This window comes from Pongo pygmaeus, chromosome 7, assembly GCF_028885625.2.
Source record: "Pongo pygmaeus isolate AG05252 chromosome 7, NHGRI_mPonPyg2-v2.0_pri, whole genome shotgun sequence".
Taxonomy (NCBI): domain Eukaryota; kingdom Metazoa; phylum Chordata; class Mammalia; order Primates; family Hominidae; genus Pongo; species Pongo pygmaeus.
This window is the reverse complement of record NC_072380.2, coordinates 23,179,909-23,204,846: the sequence shown is the minus strand read 5'-3', so window position 1 is coordinate 23,204,846 and position 24,938 is coordinate 23,179,909. Positions and strand designations below refer to the sequence as shown.

General features: G+C 47.3%; 1 protein-coding gene across 2 annotated transcripts; it reads right to left on the bottom strand.

Moving 5' to 3' along the window:
- Positions 1–1,540: 1,540 nt before the first annotated feature.
- Positions 1,541–16,929, bottom strand: TNFRSF10C (TNF receptor superfamily member 10c). Of its 2 annotated transcripts, XM_054498223.2 has the most exons (6): positions 16,683–16,929; positions 8,042–8,147; positions 5,098–5,211; positions 4,254–4,362; positions 2,974–3,230; positions 1,541–2,395 (listed from the first exon to the last, which is right to left on the bottom strand). In XM_054498223.2, the coding sequence occupies exons 1-5, from the start codon at positions 16,740–16,742 to the stop codon at positions 3,020–3,022; spliced, it is 600 nt and encodes a 199-aa protein (XP_054354198.2). In that variant the 5' UTR covers positions 16,743–16,929; the 3' UTR covers positions 1,541–2,395; positions 2,974–3,019. The 2 variants fall into 2 exon arrangements, with proteins under 2 accessions (XP_054354198.2, XP_063525434.1); XM_063669364.1 differs by having other exon boundaries at positions 1,541–3,230.
- Positions 16,930–24,938: the final 8,009 nt, after the last annotated feature.

Sequence of the window (24,938 nt, the reverse complement as noted above, 5' to 3'; positions counted from 1 at the left end):
ACTTCTTACCTAAATATGTCTCATTCCTGAAATAAGAGGTGACCTTAAATGACTTTTCAGAGACCCCCAGCTGTGACCCAGCGCTAGGTGAAGGCAGGCCTCATGAACAAGGACCAAATACTCCCCTGGGAAAGGTCAGCAGAACCCAGTGACCCAATCATTGCTGCTGCTCCTGAGGGTCACTCATCTCCCTGCCCAGCCCCTCCACTGAACGAATGTTCTGTGTCTCATGCTGCTCGTCTAAAACAAGGACAATGAGGGTTCCTGTACTGTCTGGTTGTATGAGGATTAAGTGTGTTCATATGTGTATAAAGTGCTGAGAACAGAGCTTGGCACGCGCAAGTACTGTATTTCAGCACATGCTGTTGTTAGTACAATCATTCCCCTCAGTGTTGATTTTAATGAAATCACATCCTCCAAGCCAACAATACCATGACCTGGGGCCTTGCAACCGCACAGCCTCCCTCTGCCAGAGTCAAGTAGGGAGGGATGACATTCCTGGAGCCGGCACAGCCTCTCTGGAGGTGGGGGGTGGGGGAGGTGGCCCCCATGTTTCCTGATAGCTATTTAGGTCCCTGGTGACACCTCCTCCACCAGACTGTGGGCTTCAGGGAGCAGGACTGACACAGGGCTCATTTGTCCTCCCACCGCCACCAGGTGCAGACATTCTCAGAGTAAAGGGCTCATCACCTACTTCCTGGGTGAATGACTTTCCCTCCAAGCCCATGAGGTGACCCCAGTGGTGGCCTCAGCTCACCGCCTCAGGTCACAGGTTCCAGGCTACAGCACAGGGAGGGGACCCCAAAGATCCCTGTGGACTCTGCTGAGGAACACCAGGAGATCCCAGAGGCCAAGTGCATGGCAGAGATGTGGAGAAGCAACTGCTCAGAGGACCTTAGCCCTGCAGAGGCCAAAACATGGCTGCTGTTATGCAGAAGGGGAGGCCACAAATGCTACAGACATGGCTTCTGCAGCTCCTTTTTGCCTCAATCGAATTGCTGAAACCACTGTTAAGGAGAAAGTCTTAAAAGCAGCCAGAGAACAAAGATCTCCCCACAGACAAGCCAGGTGAGAGGGGCAGTCTAAGCCCCAGAAACCACAGCAGGAAGAGGCAGCGGCAGAGGCCCCACCCCAGCTGGTGCCGCTCCCCTCTCCTCTTCACCAGGACTATTGCCCCTCCCTCCACCCAGTGCTGAGACCAACAGCAGACATGGGGTGAGGGGGTGATGTGCATAACATGACCTAAGCCATACAAATATATTACCAACAACCTCCAATGACTTAACTTTGAAATTCTTTCTTTTTTTCTTTCTTTGGTTGTTTTTTTTGTGTGCGTGTGTTTTGAGATGGGGTCTCGCTCTGTCCCCTAGGCTGGAGTGCAGTGGCGCGATCTCGGCTCACTGCAAGCTCCGCCTCCCGGGTTCACGCCATTCTCCTGCCTCAGCTTCCTGAGTAGCTGGGACTACAGGCGCCTGCCACCACACCCAGCTAATTTTTTGTACTTTTAGTACAGATGGGGTTTCACCATGTTAGCCAGGATGGTCTCAATCTCCTAACCTCGTGATCCGCCCATCTCCGCCTCCCAAAGTGCTGGGATTACAGGCGTGAGCCACTGCACCCGGCCTTGAAATTCTTCTCATCTAACTTTTTAAAGTGGTCATTCCTAGTTCCCCTCATTCCTACCAGTGCTCTGGACAGACTTGCCTGTGGCCTGGTGCACACACTTCCCCCACTCTGAGCTGCAGTCTCCTCCTCTGTAAAATGTGATGATTCCTTCAATTTCCTGCCCAGAGACCTGGATGGGCTGCGAGTCTCTGTTACTCAGGGTCTCCTTGTGGGCATTGTTCTCACCCCAGGCCTTGGTGGGCGACGTGAGTGCCGGAAAAAGACCTCAGAAAGGCAAAGAAGTGACTCAGGAGTCCACATCCAGGGCTTGCTGCAGGGTCCCCAGTGCGCAGATGGACCTGCCGTCCCCACCTCCTCCCAATGAGGTCAACCCAGGCAGCCGAATCTCAGCACATCCAGGACCTGCTGCTGGGGCCCGGCCCCGATGCTGTGCTCAGGCGGACATCCCATCCTCAGGGTGCAGGCTGTGGAGTGAGGGTGTCCAGTGAGGGTCACTCACTGTGGAGTGAGGCTGTGGAGTGAAGACTGCAGGAAGGACAGGACTGCAGCAGGACCCACCGGTCTGTGTGATGCTCAAGATGGCCATGTGTCCCCTACAGTCAGCCCAGAACCCCAAGCCACTTCAGAGAGTCAGAGCAGCCATGAGGAGAAGGGATTGTGCCCACTCGGGCTCTGCTGTGGGTGGGAGGCAGTTCCTCAGCCCATGAGGCTTCTAGTTTCTGGAGAAACCAAGTCACTCTGTCTACACGCTCAGGGGCCCTTTCGCCACCTGGAAGAGAATGAGTCTCCTTAGCAGGCGGGGAGGGGCCCATGAAGCACCTCCCTCCCAGAGGACAGTGGGGCACAGGGCTGGGCTGGGGGCTGGGACACTGGACAAGGAGCACTGGGGCTGGGGACAGGAATGGGGCCTTGCAATTAGGGGACACCCTGAGGAAGGGGGATGAGAAGGGGAACTAGAGTAAAAACCAACACGTGGAAAATCTCTGTGTTCTGCTCTGACCAAGGATGAATAAATCCCACGACCACTTCTCATCCTCACTGTTGTCACCCACTTGAGGAGCCAGCTGCCCCCTGCCTGTCTGGGCCTGAAGATGGGAGGAACTGGCCCTGCCCTCCTGGACTTGGCTGGGAGATGTGTGGACCCCCAGCTCCAGGAGAGGAACTGATGAGACCAGGGTCCTGGGGTGTGCACGGGATGTGGGGATGGGACGATCACAAGGAGGAGGATAGAGCCAGGCTGGAGACACCAGGACTTGGGGCAGGGGCAGGCGTTTCTGTCTGTGGGAACACAGCAGAGGGAGGCAGGGCAGAGAGTGTCCAGCGCCCCTGCCCTCAGCCAGCGCCTACCTGAACCTTTCAGGTAAGGAAGGAATTTCTTCCACAGTGAAGTCTTTCAAACAAACACAATCAAAAGCACAATTAGAACTATGATCCCTACGATGATGCATGAGAGGAAATGAGAAAAGCCAGGAGTCCCCGGGCTGATGTTCATTGTCTCTTCAGCAGCTGGGGTTTCCACAGTGGCATTGGCACCAAATTCTTCAACACACTGGATATCATCCCAGGACGTACAATTACTGACTTGGACTTCCCCACTAGGGCACCTGGGTACACACAGAGAGGGAGATGAGGACTCTTGAGGGAAAGCTGGCCAGGTGGAATAAAAGGGGAGCCACCCTCCCTCTCCAATGTCCCTGAGGCTCCTGAGGGGAAGGACAGGCTGCTGTCTGGAAGGGGTCCCCCAAGCTCCCTTGTTGAGGCTGAGGAAGGGTCTGAGCATGCGCATTTCAGTCCCTCAGCCTCCCTGCTCTGGGGCCACAGGAGCCTTCTGTGTTGTGCACACACTGAGCTTCCCTGGGCTGCAGAGGAGGTCTGCGTTAGGAGGAGCCACACTCCAGGGGAAGGTCACAAGCCCTTGTGGCCACAAGCTGAGCCCCTTCCTCCAGTCAACCCACAGTACAAGTGATCTCTCACCCCCAACTGTCTGCTTGTTCCTCCTAATCACAGCAAACATTAGGGGGCCAGAGAAGAACAAATTACTCTTGGCCCTTAAAGCCCAAATAAGGAAAAGACAGGACTTATTGAGGGATTGGGGCCAGGGGTGAGGCTGGCTGGATTGGCTCAGGCCTTCATGGGAACTTGAAGGAGCTCCACCCACAGCCTTCTTATGACTTTTGTCGGCCATGGCCACTTTTGTCTTTATGGGTCCTGCCTGCATAAAAAATATTAAAAATAACATTTTTTAAAACAGCTTGGTATAGCAACAAATACAACCCAGACTGGATTCAAGTGTTTTCTTCTCATTTCAAAAGGAAATCGCATTTCCTAGGTTTGCTGAAAAGGATCAAGGGATCCAGAAAGTTGCCTCTTGTACTCAGTGAACAAGTCGGTCTGGCCAAGGGGACTTGTGCTGGGGAGGGTCTGGGAAGGGGCTGCTGCAGGGGCTAGGGGTGGGGACAGGCAGATGGACCAGGAGTGGCCACTGCAGACCCAAGAGACCCCACAGGCTCAGGGACACTCCATGGGGCTGGAGGCTCCATGGGGTCAGCGGAGAAATAGGGGTACCAGGTGACTCAGGTCTTCTCGGGTTCCTGAAAGCTGTCGGGAGCCCCTGGCTGCTGTCTCACCTGCTGCACTTCCGGCACATCTCAGGGGAGTTTTCATTCCAGAAGGTGCCTTCTTCACACTGACACACTGTGTCTCTGGTCATGGTGCAGGAACTTTTATTTTTTTGATCTGACAACAGAGCATAAGGTTTTGGGAATGTGTTTCCCTGATGTATCCCTCGACCTTCCTTACCACCCACCCCCTCCCACTCAGCTCAACCAAGTTCACCAAAGAGTTCTGAGGGCCAATTTCTGCACCAGCACACTCAGGGCTCATACAGGACACCCACCCTTCAGCTGTCACCAACACCCAGAGGAGTCATAAAAAGGAGAATGATTCATTATTTATTACATCAGATTAGTGGAAAAGCATTGTTTAGATGGCATGGTCAGTAGCAAGGGAGGCGCAAGCGCATCACCTGAGAGACTCTGCAAGGAGACAGAGGCCTTGGGGGACTTCCCCAAAGCCTGGGGCCTGCTGGGGAGGAGGAAGGGGCCTGAGAACCTGAAGGCTGAGTGAGGCCGAGCACCTGCCAGGAGCACAGAGCCCGGGGGAGAGAGCCTGGCCCTGGAGCAGACCCGTGCAACTGCTGAAACCTAGCCCTGTCCACTGGGCCTGGCCTTCTCTGTGCTGTAATGATGCCCCCACCCTCTTGCAGCTGATAGTTTAGATTTCCCAGCCAGGTGGCATGCATTATAGAAAAGATTCCTTTCTATTTTTTTAATTGGTCAAATATATAATCATAGAACAGGTTGATGAAGACCAGGTTGGTCTGGAACTTGGTTCCCTGACTCATATCGGCTACAACTCCCACCTCATTGCCCCACACTCCACCTCTGGACAGGAGGTCCACACATTCTGTACCTGATTTACAAACTGTACATGGGAGACAAGAAAACAAATTGTTGGAAGCGTTTGTGTAATCCACACCCTCTGTGCACGGGTTACAGGCTCCAGTATGTTCTGATCTATGAGATCCTGGGAAGGGAGAGAAAAGCTAATGAATGAGTCTCCACAGAATTCCCAGAGGCTGACAGTGGTGGGGAAACTTCTTTTTTGGCCCTCACTGGAATTGAGACAGAGAAATCCACTCTTCCAGGCTTGGTCTTGTCATCAATTCAGCATCTATTACATACCTTTGACTGGCACTGCTGATAGAAATATAACACAAAATTCAAATTCTATGCAAAATTCAAATTCTATGAGAGCCATATTAAAATAGTAAAAAAATGAGGCCAAATTAATTTTAACAATATAGTTTTAACCTAAAATATCTAAAATACTACATTTCAACATGTAATCAATACACATCATTGAGATATTTTACTTTTTTTACGCCCTCACTCACAAAATAACATCCAACCTACTGTACATGTGATCTGCCCATGCTGGTCCACCTGACCTGTTTGCTGTCCACTCACCACAGTGGCCCCCTGTCTTCGCTCAGTCTCCCCAAGCCCCTGAAATCTGAGGTTCTCATTCCTGCAGGGCCTTCTCAAGAGCACTTTTCCTGGCTCTCTGCAAGACTGGCCCTGTCCAACTTTAAATATCAGCCCAAATCACCATCCCTGAGAGGCCCCACCAACCTTGTCTATCTCACCTATCACTTAACTATTCTTCATGGTTCCCATTAGGACATCCTGACTGTTATGTATATTCGTGTGTCTTTTTTTTTTTTTGAGACAGAGTCTTGCTCTGTCACCTGGCTGGAGTACAGTGGCACAATCTCGGCTCACTGCAACCTCCAACTCCCTGGTTCAAGCAATTTTCCTGCCTCAGCCTCCCGAGTAGCTGGGATTATAGGCGATGCACCACCACGCCCGGATTTGTATGGAACTACAAAAGACCTCAAATAGCCAAAGTGATCTTAAGCAAAACAAACAAAAGAACAAAGATGGAGGCATCATACTACCTGATTTTAAAATATGTTACAAGAGTATAGTAATCAAAACTGAATGGTAATGGCATAACAATGGTAAATAAACTGATGGAACAAAATAGTGAACCCAGGTATAAATCAATGCATTTACAGTTGATTGATTGTGAGAAAGATACCAAGAACACAAAATGGGGAAAGGACAGTCTTCAATAAATGGTGTTGAGAAAAGTAGGTATCGACATGCAGAAGAATGAAATAAGACCTCTATCTCACATCATATGTAAAAATTAATTCAAAATGGACTAAAGATTAAAACATAAGATCTGAAATGGTAAAACTACCACAAGAATACATAGGGGAAAATTTTCATGATGTTGGTCTGGGCAATGGTTTCTTGACTATGACCCCAAAAGCACAGGCAACAAAAGGAAAAACAGACAAATGAGGTTACATTAGACTAAAAAGGTTCTGCATGACAAACGAAACAATGAACAGAGTGAAGAGACAACCTACAGAATGAGGGTCAATATTCAAAAGATCCAAGATTTTGGTTAAAATCCAAAATACACAGGAACTCAAACATCTCGATAGCATAAATCAAACAATCCAAGTAAAATGGATACATGGGCATGGGACCTGAATAGAGACTTCTCAAAAGGAGACATAGAAGTGGCCAACAAGTATATGAAAAAAATGCTCAGCATCACTAACCGTCAAGTGCCAAATATCACTTCACACCTGTAAGAATGGCTATTACCAAAAAGACAAAAGATAACAAGTGTTGATGATGATGGGGAGAAAAAGGAACGCTGGTACACTGTTGGTGGGAATAGAAATTAGTACAGCCATTATGGAAAACAGTATGGAGGTTCCTCAAAAAACAAAAAATAGAACTACTATATGATCTAGCAATCCCACTATTGGGTATACATCCAAAGGAAATGACGTCAGTATATTGAAGAGACATCTTCCCTCCCATATGCATTGGAGCATTATTTACAATGGTCAAGACATGGAATCAACCTACGTGTCCATGGATGGATGAAAAGTTAAAGAAAAATGTGGCACATAGATACAATGGAATACTATTCAGCCTTTAAAAAGAAGGGAATTCTGTCATTTGTGTCAGCATGGATAAACCTGGAGGATACTATGCTAAGAGAAATAAGCCAGGCACAGAAAGGCAAACACCTCACGATCTCACATATGTGGAATCAGAAAAAGTTGACCTCATAGAGGTGGAGAGTAGAATGGTGATTACCAGGGCTTGAGTTTGATGGTGGGATGGGGAGATGTTAGTCAAAGGATACAAAATTTCAGTTAGACAGGGAGAATAAATTCAAGAGATGTATTGTGTGATATAGTGACTACAGTTATTAAAACAATGTGTTGTACAGTCCTGCCTTCTATCCACAAGGAATATATTCCATGGAACAAACTCTGCACATACTCAAGTCCCTAATATAAATTGGGATAGTATTGCATAAAACCCAGGCACATATACTTTAAATCATCTCTAGATTACTTGTAATACCTAATGCAATAGACATGCTATGTAAATAAGTGCTATACTGCATTGCTTTTTATCTGCTTTTATTGACGTATTATCATTTTTATTTCTTCCGCATTTTTTGATCTGTGGTTTGTTGCAACCATGGATACAGAACCCACAGATAAGGAAGGCTACAGAACCCACAGATAAAAAGGGCAAAGAGGGCTTATCCCAGGGCTCTGTATCCATACCGCTGAAAATTGCTGAGCAGATTTTTAAGTGTTCTTACCACGATTACATGATAAGTATGTGAATTAGCTTGATTTAGCCATTCCACAATGCGTACATATTTCAAAACATCATGGTGTACACCATAAATATATACAATGTTTATCTATCAATTAAAAATAAACTGATTTTTAAAAATAAGAGTGCACCTGCTGGACACTCCTCCCCCTTGAAGCTGTGCCTCTGTTGCTGTGGGGTCACTGTCTGCTGGGGAACTTCTTCCTGCCAGGCAGTGGTGGCAGAGTAAGCTAGGACCTGTGGGGACAAAGGAGTAATGGGTGTGAGTGACTTCCAGACCTCAGCCCTCCCAGGCTCCATCTCACATTCCCTTCACCCCAAGTGACAAAACCCATCAGAGCTTGGACATTTTTTCCAGCTCCAAACCTTCATTCTTTCGTATCCGTGTTTGTCCCTTGGCCTGTTAGGGCCAGCTATTTTCTATAAAAAAAAAATAAGGGCAAGCACGATGGCTCATGCCTGTAATCCCAGCAATTTGGAAGGCCGAAGTAGGTGGATCACAAGGTCAAGAGATCGAGACCATCCTGGCCAACATGGTGAAACCCTGTCTCTACTAAAAATACAAAAATTAACTGGGTGTGGTGGCACACACCTGTAATCCCAGCTACTCGGGAGGCTGAGGCAGGAGAATAGCTTGAACCTGAGAGGCAGAGGTTGCAGTGAGCCGAGATCGCACCATTGCACTCCAACGTGGCGACAGTGCGAGACTCTGTCTCAAATAAAAAAAAAAAAAAAAGAAAGAAAAAACGAAAAGAAAAAGAAAAACACTTCTGTATCCTTTTCTCATATTATAACATAAAATACATTTACCCCAGATAATGTGAGCAAGAAGAGTTATTTTGTTTTTTTGATACAGAGTCTTGCTATGTTGCCCAGGCTGGAATGCAGTGGCTATTCACAGGTGTGATCATATCTTACTATAGGCTCGAACTCCTGGCCTGAAGTGATCCTCCTGCTTCAGTCTCCCAAGAAACGTGAATAACAGGCACGTGCCACCGTGGTTGGAAAGAAAAGATTTTATAAGAATTTTAAAAAACCACACACATATGAGCCCTTCATGCAGAAATAGCATTTAATATATTTAGTTTCACCAAGTGTTTAATTCACCAATAGGTGAATTCTGTCTCTCTCACTCACACACACACAAATACACACAGACACACACGTAAACATACTCAGTTTTACAAATGAAGGTTATAATATACATAACCTTACAGAAAGTCAGGATATAGCATCAAACATTAAGTAATTAATTACTGCTTTACAAAGGACCTTGACAAGCTGCTCCCACTAAATATCAAAGAGTGACAAAAAGATGACACAGCAATTCAGGGATTCTGGCCATGATCTCTATGTTATAAATGACAACGAGAAGACAACTGGAGAAATCATAATAGAGTGCGTATTAGATAGTGGTAATGTGTTGATGTTAATTTCCTTGTTTGTAGAAAGTACACACTAAAGAATTCAATAATAGCTTTCAACATGTCAACAGCCATTTTTTCAAATGTTTTTATTGTATAGTTTTTGTAACTTTTCTTTAAGTTGGGAGTGTTTTAAAGTAGGAAATTAATTTAAGCAAAACCAAAATGGTTACAATGAAAGCTGCTTATGTTGGGCTCAGTTCAACTGCCTGGATCTAAACAAGACAAAAGGTAGCTTTCTTCCACATCAAAGCCTGCCTAAGCAGTTGGTGACAGTGAAGCTAACCCACTTTTCCCAAATCATTCCTTCCTGGGCTGGAGTCCCTCTAGGTTCAGGCGATGTCTGCGTCTCCTTTCTCGGCTCTCACACTCTTACTCCCTCTCATTTAATGAGGGGTTTATTAGTGTTTATTAAAATCCTTTCGGAAGACCAACTTTTCATTTTGTCTTTTTTTTTTTTTTTTTTTGGAGACAGGGTCTCCCTCTGTCCTCCATGTTGGAGTGCAGAGTGCAGTGGTGTAATCTTGGTTCACTACAACCTTTGCCTCCTCTGCCTCCCGGGCTCAAGTGGTCCTGCCACCTCAGTCCCCACAGACAGGTGTGTGCCACAATGCCCATCTAATTTTCGCATATTTTGTAGAGCTGGGGTTTCACCATGTTGCCCAGAGTGGTTTAACTCCTGAGCTCAAGTGATCTGCCGGCCTGGGCCTCCCAAAGTACTGGGATTACAGGCGTAAGCCACCGCACACAGTTCGTTTTGTCAGTTCTTTCTGTGGTTTGTATTCTTTGATTTATGTTCCTTCCTGTTACTTTGTTTGGTTTAAATTTACACTTATATTTTATGATTGATTAATGTAGCTCCTCAGGCCATAATTTTCTTTTTTTTTTTTTTTTTTTTTTTGAGACGGAGTCTCGCTGTCTCCCAGGCTGGAGTGCAGTGGCGCAATCTCGGCTCACTGCAAGCTCCGCCTCCCAGGTTCACGCCATTCTCCTGCCTCAGCCTCCCGAGTAACTGGGACTACAGACACCCGCCGCCATGCCTGGCTAATTTTTTGTATTTTTAGTAGAGATGGGGTTTCACTCTGTTAGCCAGGATGGTCTCAATCTCCTGACCTCGTGATCCGCCCTCCTCGGCCTCCCAAAGTGCTCGAATTACAGGCGTGAGCCACCATGCCCGGCCCATAATTTTCACGTTTTTTCTTTTTTTGACAGCTTTAGTGAGACACAATTCACATAATTAATAATTATGATTATTCATATAATTCACCCATTTAAAGTCTACATTTCAGCAGTTTTTAATATACTCACAGCTATGCAATCATCACTATAATCAATTTTAGAATATTTTTATCACTCCAGAAAGGAACTACATACCCTTCAGTAGTAACTCCCCATCTCCCCAACCCCCAATTTTTAATAGAAACATTGAAAGCTGTATATTTCACCATGAGCACTGTTAGCCATTTCCCACCAGTTTTGATGTGTTATACTGTCATTATTACTTACTTTGAAATATCTTACCTTCCCTTTTGATTTCTTGTCTGAACTACAGATTTTTAGAAGTGTGTTGTTCAATATCAAAATTTTAGAATTCTCCATGGATATTGTTACTGATTTCCAGTTTAGTTTCATTAAGTTTAGAGATCATATTGTGTGTTTTATAGCCCAGAACCTGGTCTATCTTAGTGAAAGTATCATAAGCATAGAAAGGAATGAGTGTTCAGTGGATGTTCCACTCCTGCTCTTTAAATGTCAGTTAAATCAAGGTGGTTGATAGTGTGCAGATTGCTCGCCACTTTACTGGCGTTTTCATCTGATCATGCTATCAAGTGCAGAGAAACAGCTGATTTAATCTCTTTTTAATTCTATTTTTGTGTCGTGTTTTGAAGCTGTATTACTAGGCATATACAATTTGTTGTTATTATTATTATACTCCTTGAAGAATTAACCCTTTTAACTACAAAGGTCCCTTTTCATCTCCCATAATATTCTATGTCCTAAAATTGTTACAGTAGGTAGCTAGTCAGGTATGAGCAGGGCAGGAGAGGGCTCCCCGCTTCTGACACCAGCAGTGTTGGGTGACCATCAGGTGGTTGATAACTGTGTCTCTAAAGTAAGAACTGGTTACAGCCGATGCCAGAAAACAGCAGTCTCCTAATACATAGAAAACACCTGAAACTGATCAGCAGCTTCCCAGTAAGATTTCAGGAGTGGGGAGAAGTAAGGCAGGATCCCGGTAGTATGCCAACCTATAAAACCCCAACTCAGGCAGTCCGGCTGTGCACTGTTTCTCAAGTCACCTGCTTGGCCATCTTCCAAGTTGTACTTTCCTCCTTTTCTTTCCATTCCTTCCTTTCCTTCCTGTTCTAAAGCTTTTTAATAAATTTTCACTCCTGCTCTGAAACTTGCCTCCATCTCTGCTTCTGCCTTATGCCCCTCAGACCATTCTCAGTAGGCGAAGAGCTGAAGGTGCTGTGGACCCGTATGGATTCACTGCCTTCAACGTAGGGTAACTTGGATCTCATCCACCGCTAACAAAATCAACTTCACGTGATACTGAGATAGCCACGGCAGTTTTCTTGGCCTTACACTCTGCATGGTGTATCTTTTTCCATCTATTTACTCTCAACAGACATCTGTGTCTTCCTTTTAAGGCCCATCTCATATAGACAAGATATAGTTGAGTCTTGCTTTTTCTGCCCTTCCAACCATTTCTACCATTGAACTGTAGTGCTCAGTGGATTTACAGGGAGTGCAATAATTGATATAGTTGAAATAGACCTGTAAGTTTACCATTTAAGCTATGATTGTCTAGTCTAATTTTTTTGCTCTTTTCCCCTGCACATTTTAATGTTAATTACCTTTTAGAATTCCATTTTAATTGGATAAACTGACTTTTTATGCATACATATTTCCATGATCTATGTGCAAGTGCTATAGGGAATACAGTATACACTCAAGTGTTTATATTCTATTGAAGGTTTTTTAAAAATGGATTTATTGAGGTATAATGGGCATGAAACAAAGTGTACATTTTTGAAGCATGTAGTTTGGTAGATTGAGACATGTGTATACATTGTGGAACTACCACCACGATAAGATAATGACATGTCCACCACACCCCAGAATTTCTTCATTCTTCAATGTAATCCTCTCTTCTGCTTTGCTCCTACGTCCCCAGCAATAATTCTGCTTTCTGTCAGAATAGATTGGTTGAATTTTAATAAGAAATAGAATCAGATGGTAAGCATTCTGTATGGATTCTTTCACGTGACATAATTTTCTGTGTTTTTCTGTTTGTTTGGTTTTTGTTGTTGTTGTTGTTGTTGGGACAGGGTTTTGCTATGTTGCCCTGGCTGGTCTTGAACTCCTGGGCTCAAGTGATCTGCCTGTCTTGGCAGGACTTCAGGTGTGAGCCATCGCACCTGCCCACCCTGGTCAATTGACTATCATGAATTAAGGGCTATTGAAAAACAGCAGGTGCAAGAAGATCCTTTGACCTCTTTTGTGTTTCCTAAAAGCAGAAGATGAAAGTCCCCAGGGAAACATAGGACACTCTCCTTTTTTTTTTTTTTTTTTCCTGAAAGCTCCGCCTCCCGGCTTCTCACCATTCTCCTGCCTCAGCCTCTCCAGTAGCTGGGACTACAGGCACCTGCCACCATGCTCCACTAATTGTTTTGTATTTTCAGTAGAGATGGGGTTTCACCGTGTTAGCCAGGATGGTCTCGATCTCCTGACCTCGTGATCCACCTGCCTTGACCTCCCAAAGTGCTGGGATTACAGGCGTGAGCCACCGCACCCTGCTGACAATCTCCTTATTTTTAAGGATGAGAAGTCAAGGCCAAGAGGGTACTGTGCAGACCTTGTTAGAATGGATCCACTCTCATCTTTTTAGCTCCTCACATAGTTACTTGCTTCTTCATGAGTTACTTGGTCTAATTCAGTAAATAAGTAACTGACTTTCACAGGTTCTTCCATGCCAGGTAAAACTTGCATTAAATAAATGTGTGTGCTTGTCTCCTGTGGACCTTTCTTATGTCAATTAAATTCTCAGGCCCAGCTAAAAAAAAAAAAATCGGGGTGGGGGGGCATGTAAAGGAGAGCTTCGCTCCCCTCCCTGACCCTCAATGGTGACTATAATCAAACCACATCTTCCAGGCCAACAGTACCACATCCTATAGCCCTGCAACAGCATGGCCTCCCTCCAGCACAGCCTTTCTGGAGGAGGGGGAGGCAAGGGTGGTGAGATCTCAGGCCTCCCTCATGCTACCTCCTATTAGTTATATGACCCCTGGTGTCACCTCTCCCACCACACTGTGGGCTCCAGGGAGCAGGATTCACATGGGGTTCATCTGTCCTCCCAAACTCCAGCAGACGCCAGGCACAGGTGTTCCCAGAGTAAAGGGCTCACTGTTTACTTCCTGGATGAATCACTTTCCCCCCAAGCCTATGAAGTGAGTGCAGTTGTGGCCTCAGCTCAAGGCCGAAGGACAGGCTCCAAGAGCCCTGTGAACTCTGCTGAGGAACCATAAGAGCTCCCAGAGGCCAAGGGCAGGACAGAGATCAGAGAAGCAGCTGCTCAGAGAACTCTAGCCCTGAATCTCATTTTGCCACTTGTAAAACAGGAAAATCAACCTACCTTCATCTCCCCGGGTTGTTAGGAAATCCACTACATGAAGATGTGCATTCTCTGGCTGGAAGCAGGACACCAGCTGCCCAACGGCAGAGGCTCGGGGCATGGCACTCTCCCCACTGTCCCCATCCCTGACCTAGAAGCTAGAGCCTCACTGCCCTGCCACTCCTGGATACAGGACAGAGGACCGGAACTGGGACTGTGGCCTCTCAGTAGGGCCTGGGTGAGTAGCCATCTGCAGTCACCTGGATGGAGACATTTCCTGCTCACTCTTCAAACTACAACCCGGGCCAGGCGCCTACCAGAAGGACAACTGGAAGGTAGGTGGCAAGTAAACCAGGCTGTGGCCCTGCAGTGCCATCGCTGTCCTCACTTGAGGTCTGGCTCCTCTGATCCTCGATGGCCCCTCCCCATGGCGCTCCACCCTAGTCTTCAGAAGCTTCTGCCCCAAGCTCAGGGAGCCAGTACCAAGGTGCAGGTAGGAGCAGGGGCAGCCTCTGCTGGGTGGAGGACAGGTGCCTGGGGATCCAGTCCAGAGTGACTGACACCAGCCCTGAGGATGTGATTTGTCCTCCCACACCTGGTAACACAGCCCTCTGAGGTTTACACAGGGCTGCTGAAGATTTTTATCTCCTCTTCACTTTACAGACAGGAGCTGGGGCCACACCAGTGTCACAGAGCCAGAGGGGGAGCACGGCAGGGCCCAGCCATTCACAACCTTCAGTCTCAGGAGTCCTTGACAGCCTGAGAGTCAGAGATTCTGAGCCGTTGGAACTTCTCAATTCCTACTTTGATAGAGAGAGGAATGGTGTAGAAGGACCTGGCACAGAGATTGGACCAGCCCAGCATTGACAGAGCCAGGACCTGGGGTCAGGAACTGAACTCAGCTCTGGGCTCATCTGAAGTCACCCTGACAGGCTGAGGATGGAGACCTTATCTCCATTCACAGGCATGGTGGGTGGCAGGGACTGGCCCCAGCTGACCAGGGTTTTCCAAGTGCACAGCTCAGAATTCAGTCTTCCCTGCTGTCTCATCTGGATCCCCTGGTCATCTACTCCCAGAACCAAAAAACTCCTATATCCTTGAAAATTCCTAATACCACGAAGAAACAAAAATACATAGCAATGTGATGTGTTACGTTTTACATCTTAGACTAGTAATGAATGAAAGCTAAGTGTAGCAAAGGTGTAGGGACACAGGCACATTTGTGGACTAGGTGTGACTATAAGCCGGGTTCCGTGGTTTTTTGGAGGAAAATTCGTGAACATTTAAAGAAACTTCTGAAGTCATTTATCCCTCAGAAGGAGTAGAATTCAGCTTGTAAGGAGTTGCCCAATAAGCTGGTGCGCATGGATATGTGGACACACGATACATACAAGGGTATTTAGTACAATGCTGTTGGAATTAGCAAAGGCAGTCAGGATGGGATCTAACCAGCTGCCCCTAGGCACCAACAGTGAATTAACCTGTGGCTTACCCATGTAGTAAAATACAATACCCTTGTTTAAAAGAAGATCAATCTGAATGTACTGCCATAAAACATCTAATGTGATTTGTGTTAGCTCCAAAATTTTAAAAAGCGATTGTGCATTGAAATGCATTTAATAAGGCAAGACTGATGGAGGGATCAAAGCCTCCTTTGGGACTCATAGAGTTCACATTCGCAAAACTGTGAAATTCAGGTCTCTGGCCTTGTCTACACAGGTCATCCATGCCTTCTCTCTTCAGGGCCACTGTCCTGACACAGCCATTCTTCTAGCTGCTTCAGGTAGGTCCACCCACTATAAACTATTTTAAAAGTCAGTTGTGTAATTTTTGAGAGGTGAAAATGTTACTGCTTTTCTGAATTTAGCATTAATTTGTAGAAAGACAACATGCAAACTCTCATGGTTCCTGTAACCTTGCTTTGGCCTTTTCTTTTCCTTCTTTCTTTCTTTTTTTTTTTTTTTTTTGGTATTACATAAAGAATCTTAAAAAGGGCTGTTAGCAAAAACCTCAATCAATCTGAAAGAGACCTAGAAGTCTGCACATTTTATACATAATATGTCCTTGCACTCACACTACTACCAATCTCAGTTGCCAAAGCCAACTCACAACAACTTTACACCGTTTATGCTGAAGGAAGGGGCCAGCCCCTGGTCCTGCCTATGGGATACAGAGGGGACACACGGGTGGCAGTGGAAGACACTGACTGCAAGCACGTTGGTTAACCGCTTCCTGCCACTTTCCCGCTTCCTGCCACTTTCAGGACAGAGGAGGTGAAAGTTGCAAAAGACAGCGCTGAAAAGTTTTTTCACTGGCTGTTGGTTAAACCGATCTCCAAGGAACACGTTTAAGAATGTAAACATGGGGTTAATTTTATTAACTAACTAATTAATTAATTAATGAGAGAGGCAACCGCTCTGTGTCTTCCGGAGGCTCACTCTATGGGTTCCACCTTGACTCCCTCCCTCTCTCGATTCTGGAATTTCCCTCCCTTCGCGGGCTCGGGGAAGCCAGGGGGACCCCGCTCTCTGCTCCCTCGCGGCCGGGTCGCTCCTGCCCAGCCCGGGGACCCAGTTCTTCCCCTGACTCCGACGACGAGTTCGTCCTGCCCGGACATGCCCGGCCGCAGGTGACCAGGGCCAGGCATCCCTGCCGTGTCCCCCTGTCTCCCTGCCCCCTCCCGGCGCCAGGTGCGCTTTTCCCCAGCCAGGGACCGCGGCGGGGACTCACTGGCAGCAGGACAGCGACGATGACGACGACGAACCTTAGGGTCTTGGGGATCCGGGCCATGGTATGGTTCCCGACGCCGTCCTGGGTCCTGGGTCGCACCCTGCCTCGGCCATCAGGCGGCCGGGGCGCTCTGTCCCCAAAGTTCCCTAGAGGTAGGAAGCGCTCCTTCACACCCTGCACCTCTGGTCAAACTCCCAAAAATCTATCAGAAATCGTTGGCGGAGTTCGTGCGCGTGGAGAGGTTCCCACAGCTGCACTGCCAGAATCGGAGCGCAGCGCCTCTGCTTTTATACCTGCGGGAAAAAGGCGTGGTCACTTGTTGTCACTTGCAGCAGTCACTTCCAAGCACTCAGAAAAGGGGCATGGCCTCCCCTAGCACCTCCAGGAAGGCCTGGGTTGTGGCGGTGAGTGCATGGACGGACAGGAACTGGCTCTTTCCGGCAGCGGTGACCCAGGGCCTGTGGTTTGATTCCAGGTCCTGTCCGGGCTGTAGCCAGCAGAAGGGGCAGGAGCTGAGGCGCTGCCCACTGCGCTGCTGTAGTCTGGGTAGTGAGGTTCAGAGGCGGCACCGAAGGCCAATCCTGAGCCTGCTCCCTCCCCGGGATGCCTGTCTCTCCTCTTCTTAAACCCTGAACTACTTCCTGGCCTAAGGACTTCAGTCCACTCTTAGCTTCTGCTCCCACTCCCTCCTCCCACAGCGGCGTGGCTGACCACTGCACTGATGCCACTGTCTCCAGTCCCCTTGCTGCTGTGACCCAGCTCCAAGCTTCTCTGGCAGGGGTTGGTATCCCTCAGTAGCGGGTGCCTGGCACCAAGGAGGGGCCCAGTGAACACATGTGTGGACAGAATGAAGGACACAGGGGCCATGATGGGCACATGCAGAGGCTGAGGAGTAGGCAGGAGGGAGAGGAACCCCGGGGTCATCCCTAGCCACAACCTGGCACCCTTTGCATGGTCGAGGCATAGACACTCTCTGGCAGACCTTGTGGGCTCTAGTATTGAGGCCCCATGGACAGAGGAGGCCCAGGGGAATGTCTTCCAAGGTCGGTCCCCAAGTCAAGTGTCTATCCAGATCCAACTGTCTGACCTTGGGCTGCTCACCTCCCCATTGAGTTAAGCACACTGCCGCTGTGTGGACAGATCCAATGTGTGGTATTGAAGGGTGCCAGCCTGTGACCCTAGGCAGTAAGGTCAATGGCACAACTTCTAGACCCTTGGGGTGAGTCGATTCCTGACCCCTCACGTGGTGGATAGAAGAGGATAGCACTATAGAAACAAAGATTTTTTTTTTCTGCTCATCAGAAACCTGGGAATGATATGTCATCCTCTCCACAGGCTTGGATTTGAGCGATGGAGTGCGCTGGGCACCTGCTAGGCCCCAGGCACTGAGTTCGGATCAGAAATGTGTGCCAGGTCTCAGGCACTGAGAAATGTGTGGAGTCATGAATGTGTGCTGAGGGCAGATCCACGCAGGAGGTGAGAAGACAGGGACTTCAGGAAGACTGACAGCATTAACACAGAGCCACCAGGGCCTGCAGGAAAGTCTTTAGAGTACTTCAGGGCCCTTGGCCCTGGAAGGTGGACCACACAGTGTAGACTAGAAACCAGACTGCAGGTAACACACATTCTCTGTGCCGTGTGTGGAGCACTGCCTAGAGCTAATGGCAAAAGGCTGTGAGCACCTCCAGGGAACTGGGCCTTTAGACTATAAAGTTTCCATCTGAGAGGCACTTACTAGCTTGCGATGGAACACTAACTGAAGCTCCCCCTGTGGCTGAAGGACATAAAATAATCTTGAAACCTGAAAAACTCATGATGTCTTCAGTGATCTTGGAAAAGCTCTAACGGGGAGGGCAGTCCCAGAAGAGTTCTATTACAAAATGGAAATGGTTTATACGGGATCCTGGTGCCTGAAGAAGGCAAAGAGGAGACACTCATGAGTAGGGAGCCTCTGTTCCCCTCAGACTGACTCTGGAACTAGGTGAGGAGCTGCTGGATTCTGTGGTCACTTGGACACTGCCCTATACACAGCTCTTTACTGACTGCCCAAGAGCTACTTAGTTTGTAGACAGTCGTTCCTAGGTGAATGGACAACATCCTATTTGGAAGGCCACCCCTCTGATGGAAGAAGGCAAAGGCAAATTGGCTAGGTGGGTTGGATTGCATGCTGTTTTCCTAGCGTGATGGAAGATTTGACAGCAGCAAAAGCCCCTGTACTTGAGTTTTTTTCTGGCTCATGAACAGTCATCAACATCCTGATCATAGAGTTGGGAAGGAGAATGTGAAAGTTGATCGCACAAATTGGGTCATTCTTGTCACACCCAACTAAAACAGAGTCAAGAGGCCATGGGGAAGAAAAATCACTGTATTACCCCCAAACTGCAATTCTCTGTAAGCCTGGTAGCTGTAGCCTGAAACTATTAATAGTTCTATCTAATATCTATGGACACAACCTACTACTGCTCTAAGACCAGCCTGACCCACTGCAGTCACTCACCAGTCAGAGCACGCCTCTTCTTCAAATTTGACAGTGCCAATGAGCTTCCTGGAAAAAAAAAATACTTAGTATTTCTCCTTTTTTTTTTTTGAGATGGAGTCTCGCTCTGTCACCGAGACTGGAGTGCAGTGGCACGATATTGGCTCACTGCAAGCTCCGCCACCTGGGTTCACACCATTCTCCTGCCTCAGCCCCCCAAGTAGCTGGGACTACAGGCGCCCACCACCACGCCCAGCTATTTTTTTTGTATTTTTAGTAGAGATAGGGTTTCACCGTGTTAGCCAGGATGGTCACGATCTCGTGACATGGTGATCTGCCCGCCTCGGCCTCCCAAAGTGCCAGGATTACAGGTGTGAGCCACCGCGCCTGGCCAGAATTTCTCCTTTTAAAAAAGCCTCTAAACTTCTCTTTTTGGTCTTTGGACATATCAAAGACAAGTTGATCTTTGTGTATGCCAAGCGTTGCAATTCTTGCTTTCCAAATAAAGTGTATTAAATTTGGATATTTGTCTCTACATTCCCCATTGTTTCCAAGAGTAATGGAAAACTGGCCTACTGAAGGGATGTCCATATGAGGCCTGACCCTCTGGCAATCTCTAGGGGGACTTGAGGAGCGCATTAAAGTAGGACACATCCATACTGCTCAGTAGAACCTGCCTCAGGTTTGGAAAGTGATTGCAATCAGCAGGAGATACCCCCCACCATGTACTCCCTTGAGGTGGTCACCAGAGGCCATTAAATAAAAGGAGTGGATATAGGGGAACCGCAGTGATGCAGAGATGGGCTGAATCAAAACACATTCCTCTTGCTCTCTCTCAGGCACATAACGCCAGTAAGAGCTGTTCTGTCTGCCAGCGGGAGAGACACGGACTGCCTACAGCTATGAGGCAGATTCCCTGATGGGGAGGCCCTCAACATACTTGGAAAGTGAGACTGAGGGCAGTGCCCTGGGGGGTACAGGTGAGTCTCGACAGGAACAGAAACTGACTGTGGATTGTCTTTTGCTTACCTGGTGGAGGCTACAAATGCCCAGAGTGCTATTAATATAAAAGAACTGAAATAAGGTATTATTCTAGTTTGGACCACTAAGTCGCACTTCCTTGGACCAAGAAACAGGCTGTTCAGTGCATAATGTTTAGCAATGGGCAGAGAGATACCCTCCTTAGAGTAATAATTTGATAGGGAAGTGGAACAGTCACTTGAAACATTGATTGTCTAAAATGGGGAGAGATACAGGCATGAAGGGCTGGCTTCCACGCCTTCACTGGTGTGTGCCCCCACTCCAGATGAGCGGGCTAAAGGAGTGTCCCCACCAGACTTTCCTCCATTTTTCCAGTGGATCTGGGGATGAGGAGATAGGGTGGGTGCTAGTATGATGACTGTCATTTTGTTGTTGGTGGTGATGGTGGTAGTGGTTTTATTTTTTGAGACACAGTCTCGCTCTGTTGCCCAGGCTGGAGTGCAATGGCATGATCTTGGCTCACTACAAACTCCACCTCCCGGGTTCAAGTGATTCCCCTGCCTTAGCCTCCTGCCACCACGCCCAGCTAATTTTTATATTTTTAGCAGAGACGGGGTTTCACCGTGTTGGTCAGGCTGGTCTCAAACTCCTGACCTCAGGTGATCTACCTGCCTTGGCCTCCCTTACAGGCGTGAGCCACCGCGCCCGGCCAGTGACTGTCATTTTTGTCTTTCTTCCCTGTGTTACCTCAACTCTCCCCTTCTCCCCACTGACCACCTGGTACATTGGCCACAGGGCCAGGGCTACAACTATAAATGCTGGAAGCAGCAATGACTCCTAAGCCAGGAACAGACTATGTTTAGACTTTTCTGTCAATTTTCTTATGGACCTGATGGGACCCCAATCTTGCAAAATTGGGGCTAACAGTAAATGTAGCTACATAGCCTGATACAGTTTTGATGTGTGTGCCCTCCAAATGTCATATTGAAATGTGATTCCTGAGGTTGGTATGGGCCTGGTGAAGGTGTTTCCGTCATGGGGGAAGAACCCTCATGAATGGCTCACTGCCCTTTCCACAGTAAAGAGTGAGTTCTCACTCTATTAGTCACTAGAGAGCTGGTTGTTTAAAGGAGTCTGGGACCTCTCACCTCTCTCTCTTGCTCCCTCTCACCATGTGATGTGCTGGCTCCTCCTTTGCCTTCTTCCATGATTGGAAGCTCCCTGAGGCCCTCACCAGAAGCTGAGCAGATGCAGGTGCCATGCTCATGCAGCCTGCAGAACCGTGAGCCAAATAAACCACTTTTCTTTATAAATGACCAAGCCTCAGATATTCCTTTATAGCAACACACAATGGACTAATTTATTGCCTATTGGTAAAATAGCCCACTAGTTCTTCACCTATGTAACCCTGCCCTGTATGAATGGATGTGCACTGAGGGGACACATTTGTTACACTAGTATTGCTGCCGGCCCATCACAGTTATTTCCAAAGTAGAAAAGTTTGAGTAGAAACAAAAACAAGGAGGAGGAGTTGCTGAGAGTAAAGGAATGAACACGTGGGTTATGTAATGAGGGAAATCTTATGTTACGTTAGTACTGAGAAGGAGATGACATTGTCTCTTAGCTCAATTATTCCAGATATCTAGGAGGGGGAAGCTCCATGTTTGCTGAGACCTGTCCTGCTTTTAGGACCTGACAGAGGGAATAGAGGCCTGCAAACCTGAGTGGCCTCATCCTAGGAGACATTTTCATATAACATGATGACAGACTGGACTAATTATCAATGGCTGAGGAGGCCTAGTAACCTACCAGTATCTTTTGAGTTGCATATCGTTTTGCTGTAAGGGAGTCCAGAGACCTGGCTGTGGACTGTGAAATAATAAGAGATACATATTTGATCTCAGCTCCTGTTTCTTGCCACAAAGCTCCTGAAATCCTTGGAATCTCTGAAGTGATCAATGTCTCTTTGTACAACAGTGAGATGACTGATGGCTAGGGGCTCCTGGACAGCCTTGGGAGGGGGAACTGGCCTATGATTAGAGGGTTGAACCTTCAACCCCTGCTGAAGTTTTGCTTGGGTTTTGCTTACCTGGTGGAAGCTGCAAATGCCCTCCCCCTGTCCCAGCCTCTGGTGAGAGAAGAGGGGCTGAATGTTGAGGTGATCACCAAAGTTCAATGATGTAATCACTCAAGCTTGAGCAATGAAGCCTCCAAAGAAGCTTAAGAGGACAAAGTTCAGAGAGACTCTGGGTTTGTGAACAAGTACCCATCCACATGTCGGGAGGGTGGCACGCCCTAATTCCACAGGGACAGAGCTCCTGCACTGGGCACCCTCACGACCCTGACCCTGTGTATCTCTTCATCTGGCTGTTGATTGATATCATTAAAAAATCCTCTATAATAAATTGACAATAGCAGGTAAACTGTGTTTTTGGCTTCTGTGAGCCGGCCTAGTGAATGATGAAACTTGAGAAGGGGGTCATGGGAACTTCCAGTTGGTGGCTCCCATGTCGGGTTCCAATTAGCCTAGTTGTGGGGGGACCAAGAGGTTTCACAATGACTCAATGGCCAATGAAATTCTTATGAATTTGAAGTAGAAAAATTAAAAGATATTAATTGTCCTTATAGAATGAAAAAATACAGAAAAAGTAAAGCTGCAATGGGCATTAGTGACCACCCCACCAAAGTAAGAGCTAAGAAAGAATATTAACTGCCTTTCTGTAAAGACCCTGAGACATTAACCTTGTCTCTTTCCACATACCTTGTAGTTTCTGTTTCTCTTAACTTATACTTACTAAATAAGCATAAGTTACAGCACATGCTTTCCCAAAATGTAAGCTAAAGAATGTTACATGATAATTAACTGTCTTTGTTCTCCCTTCTGTAAGTCTGCTTCCAGCATCAGGTAACTCCTGCCACAAACTGCTTAAAAGGTGACTGCTTTCTTTGTCTGCTGCTCAGACTTTCAGGACACATGTCTGCTGAGCCGGTGTACACCTAAAATAAAAACTCTCCTGCACCCTGATCAGTCTCTCTGGTTCCTTAATTCCCTGCAGCAAATTCAAAGTTTATTGTGTGGCTTTTGCATATAAACACTCATGTAAATATAGTCAACACATACAGGCAGTGATGAGATGGTGGGGAAGGGACCACAGTGAGCATGTCAGGAGACCAGCATGCTGACTGACACACTGGCAGGTCCGGGTTTCCTCAGAATATGGACCAGGGTGGGGGTCGCTGCTCTTCTTCCAATAGCCCATGGGAAAGAGGTCTCTGAGTTTTCATGGGCAGCGCTGCAGCAGCTGCTTGGCTATGGTCAGAGTCTTTGCGGTTTTTATGGCCCTCTGCAGGCTTGTCTGTAGCCAAGATCTCAGCTGACTTCTGGCTTCACTTGCTTGTCTGGTCTAGGGGGTGCCTGTCCACAGCAGGTCCTCCCATCACCTCAGTCCACCACACATACGCTTCTCACTCTGAGGGGTCAGCAGTTTCACTGTGGGCTGATCACCTGCCATAAATGACTCCATTTTTAGACATTTAGGGTCACCAAACACTATTATTTATCAGTAGCTAAGTCAGACAGAAGGTGTGGATGACTTGGGGACCCTGTTTTAGTCCATTTTCACCCTGCTATAAAGAGATACCTGAGACTGGGCAATTTATAAAGTAAAGAGCTTTAATTGACTCACAGTTCACCATGGCTGGGGAGACCTCAGGAAACTCACAATCATGGTGGAAGGAGATGGGGAAGCAGGCACCTTCTTCACAAGGTGGCAGGAGGAAGAGAAGAGAGTGAAGGAGGAACTGCCAAACCCTTATAAAACCATCAGAACGTACTCACTATCATGAGAACAGCATGGGGGAACCACCCCCAAGATCCAGACATCTCCCACCAGGTCCCTCCCCTGACCCACGGGGATTACAATTCTAAAGGAGATTTTGGTGGGACACAGAGCCAATTCAAGATGAAATCTGGATGCGGACACAGACCTCCTACTTGTGGTTTGCCCCTGAAGTGGGGGGAGTCTTGTGGGACTGAGTTTTTACCCTGTGGGGTCAGCACTACCTCTGATTAGTGTCAGAAGTGAATTGAATTATGGGCAGTCATCTGTTGTGGGAGAATTGATCAGAGTGAAGAAAATCCACACATCTGTTCACAGAAGTGTCTTGAACTATGAACATATTGCTCACTGTAATTTGTTAATATTCTCTCAGCTAGAACTTTGCCATTTTGTCTGAGCCTATAGCACTCAGAGTTTTTGGTAGTAGGGCTGGTACCTCATGTTTCTTAGATCTGTTAATGAGTGGGACCAATGTCTGAGCTCAGGTGGTCAGGCCAATATCAGATGGGTCCCTGGCAGAATATTTTTTCCTAACACATTCCTCCACTAGTTTCTAGGGGTCAGTTGATGTCAATATGGGTTGTGTGGTGTAATTTCTTTAAATATTTCATGGCCAGGTGCAGTGGCTCACGCCTGTAATCCCAGCACTTTGGGAGGCCAAGGAGGGCAGATCATGAGGTCAGGAGATCGAGATCGTCCTGGCTAACACGATGAAACCCCGTCTCTACTAAAAAGTACAAAAAAAGTTAGCCAGGCGTGGTGGCGGGCACCTGTAGTCCCAGCTACTCAGGAGGCTGAGGCAGGAGAATGGTGGGAACCTGGGAGGCGGAGCTTGCAGTGAGCCGAGATCGTGCCACTGCACTCCAGCCTGGGAGACACAGCAAGACTCCGTCTCAAAAAAAAAAGAAAAAAAAAAAAAATTCACGAGGGCCTCAAAACATAATTAAATATAATTTTTAA

What these genes read in the sequence shown, in the direction of transcription:
- TNFRSF10C (XM_063669364.1), bottom strand. Translation starts at nt 16,742, where the DNA reads ATGGCCCGGATCCCCAAGACCCTAAGGTTCGTCGTCGTCATCGTCGCT. An exon ending in GGGGGAGGAGTGTCCAGCAG is followed by an intron (nt 5,212 to 8,041) that starts GTGCACTCTTAT and finishes CTCCCTTCCCAG; the next exon opens with GATCTCATAGATCAGAACAT. An exon ending in ATGTGCCGGAAGTGCAGCAG is followed by an intron (nt 3,231 to 4,253) that starts GTGAGACAGCAG and finishes GTGTGTACCCAG; the next exon opens with GTGCCCTAGTGGGGAAGTCC.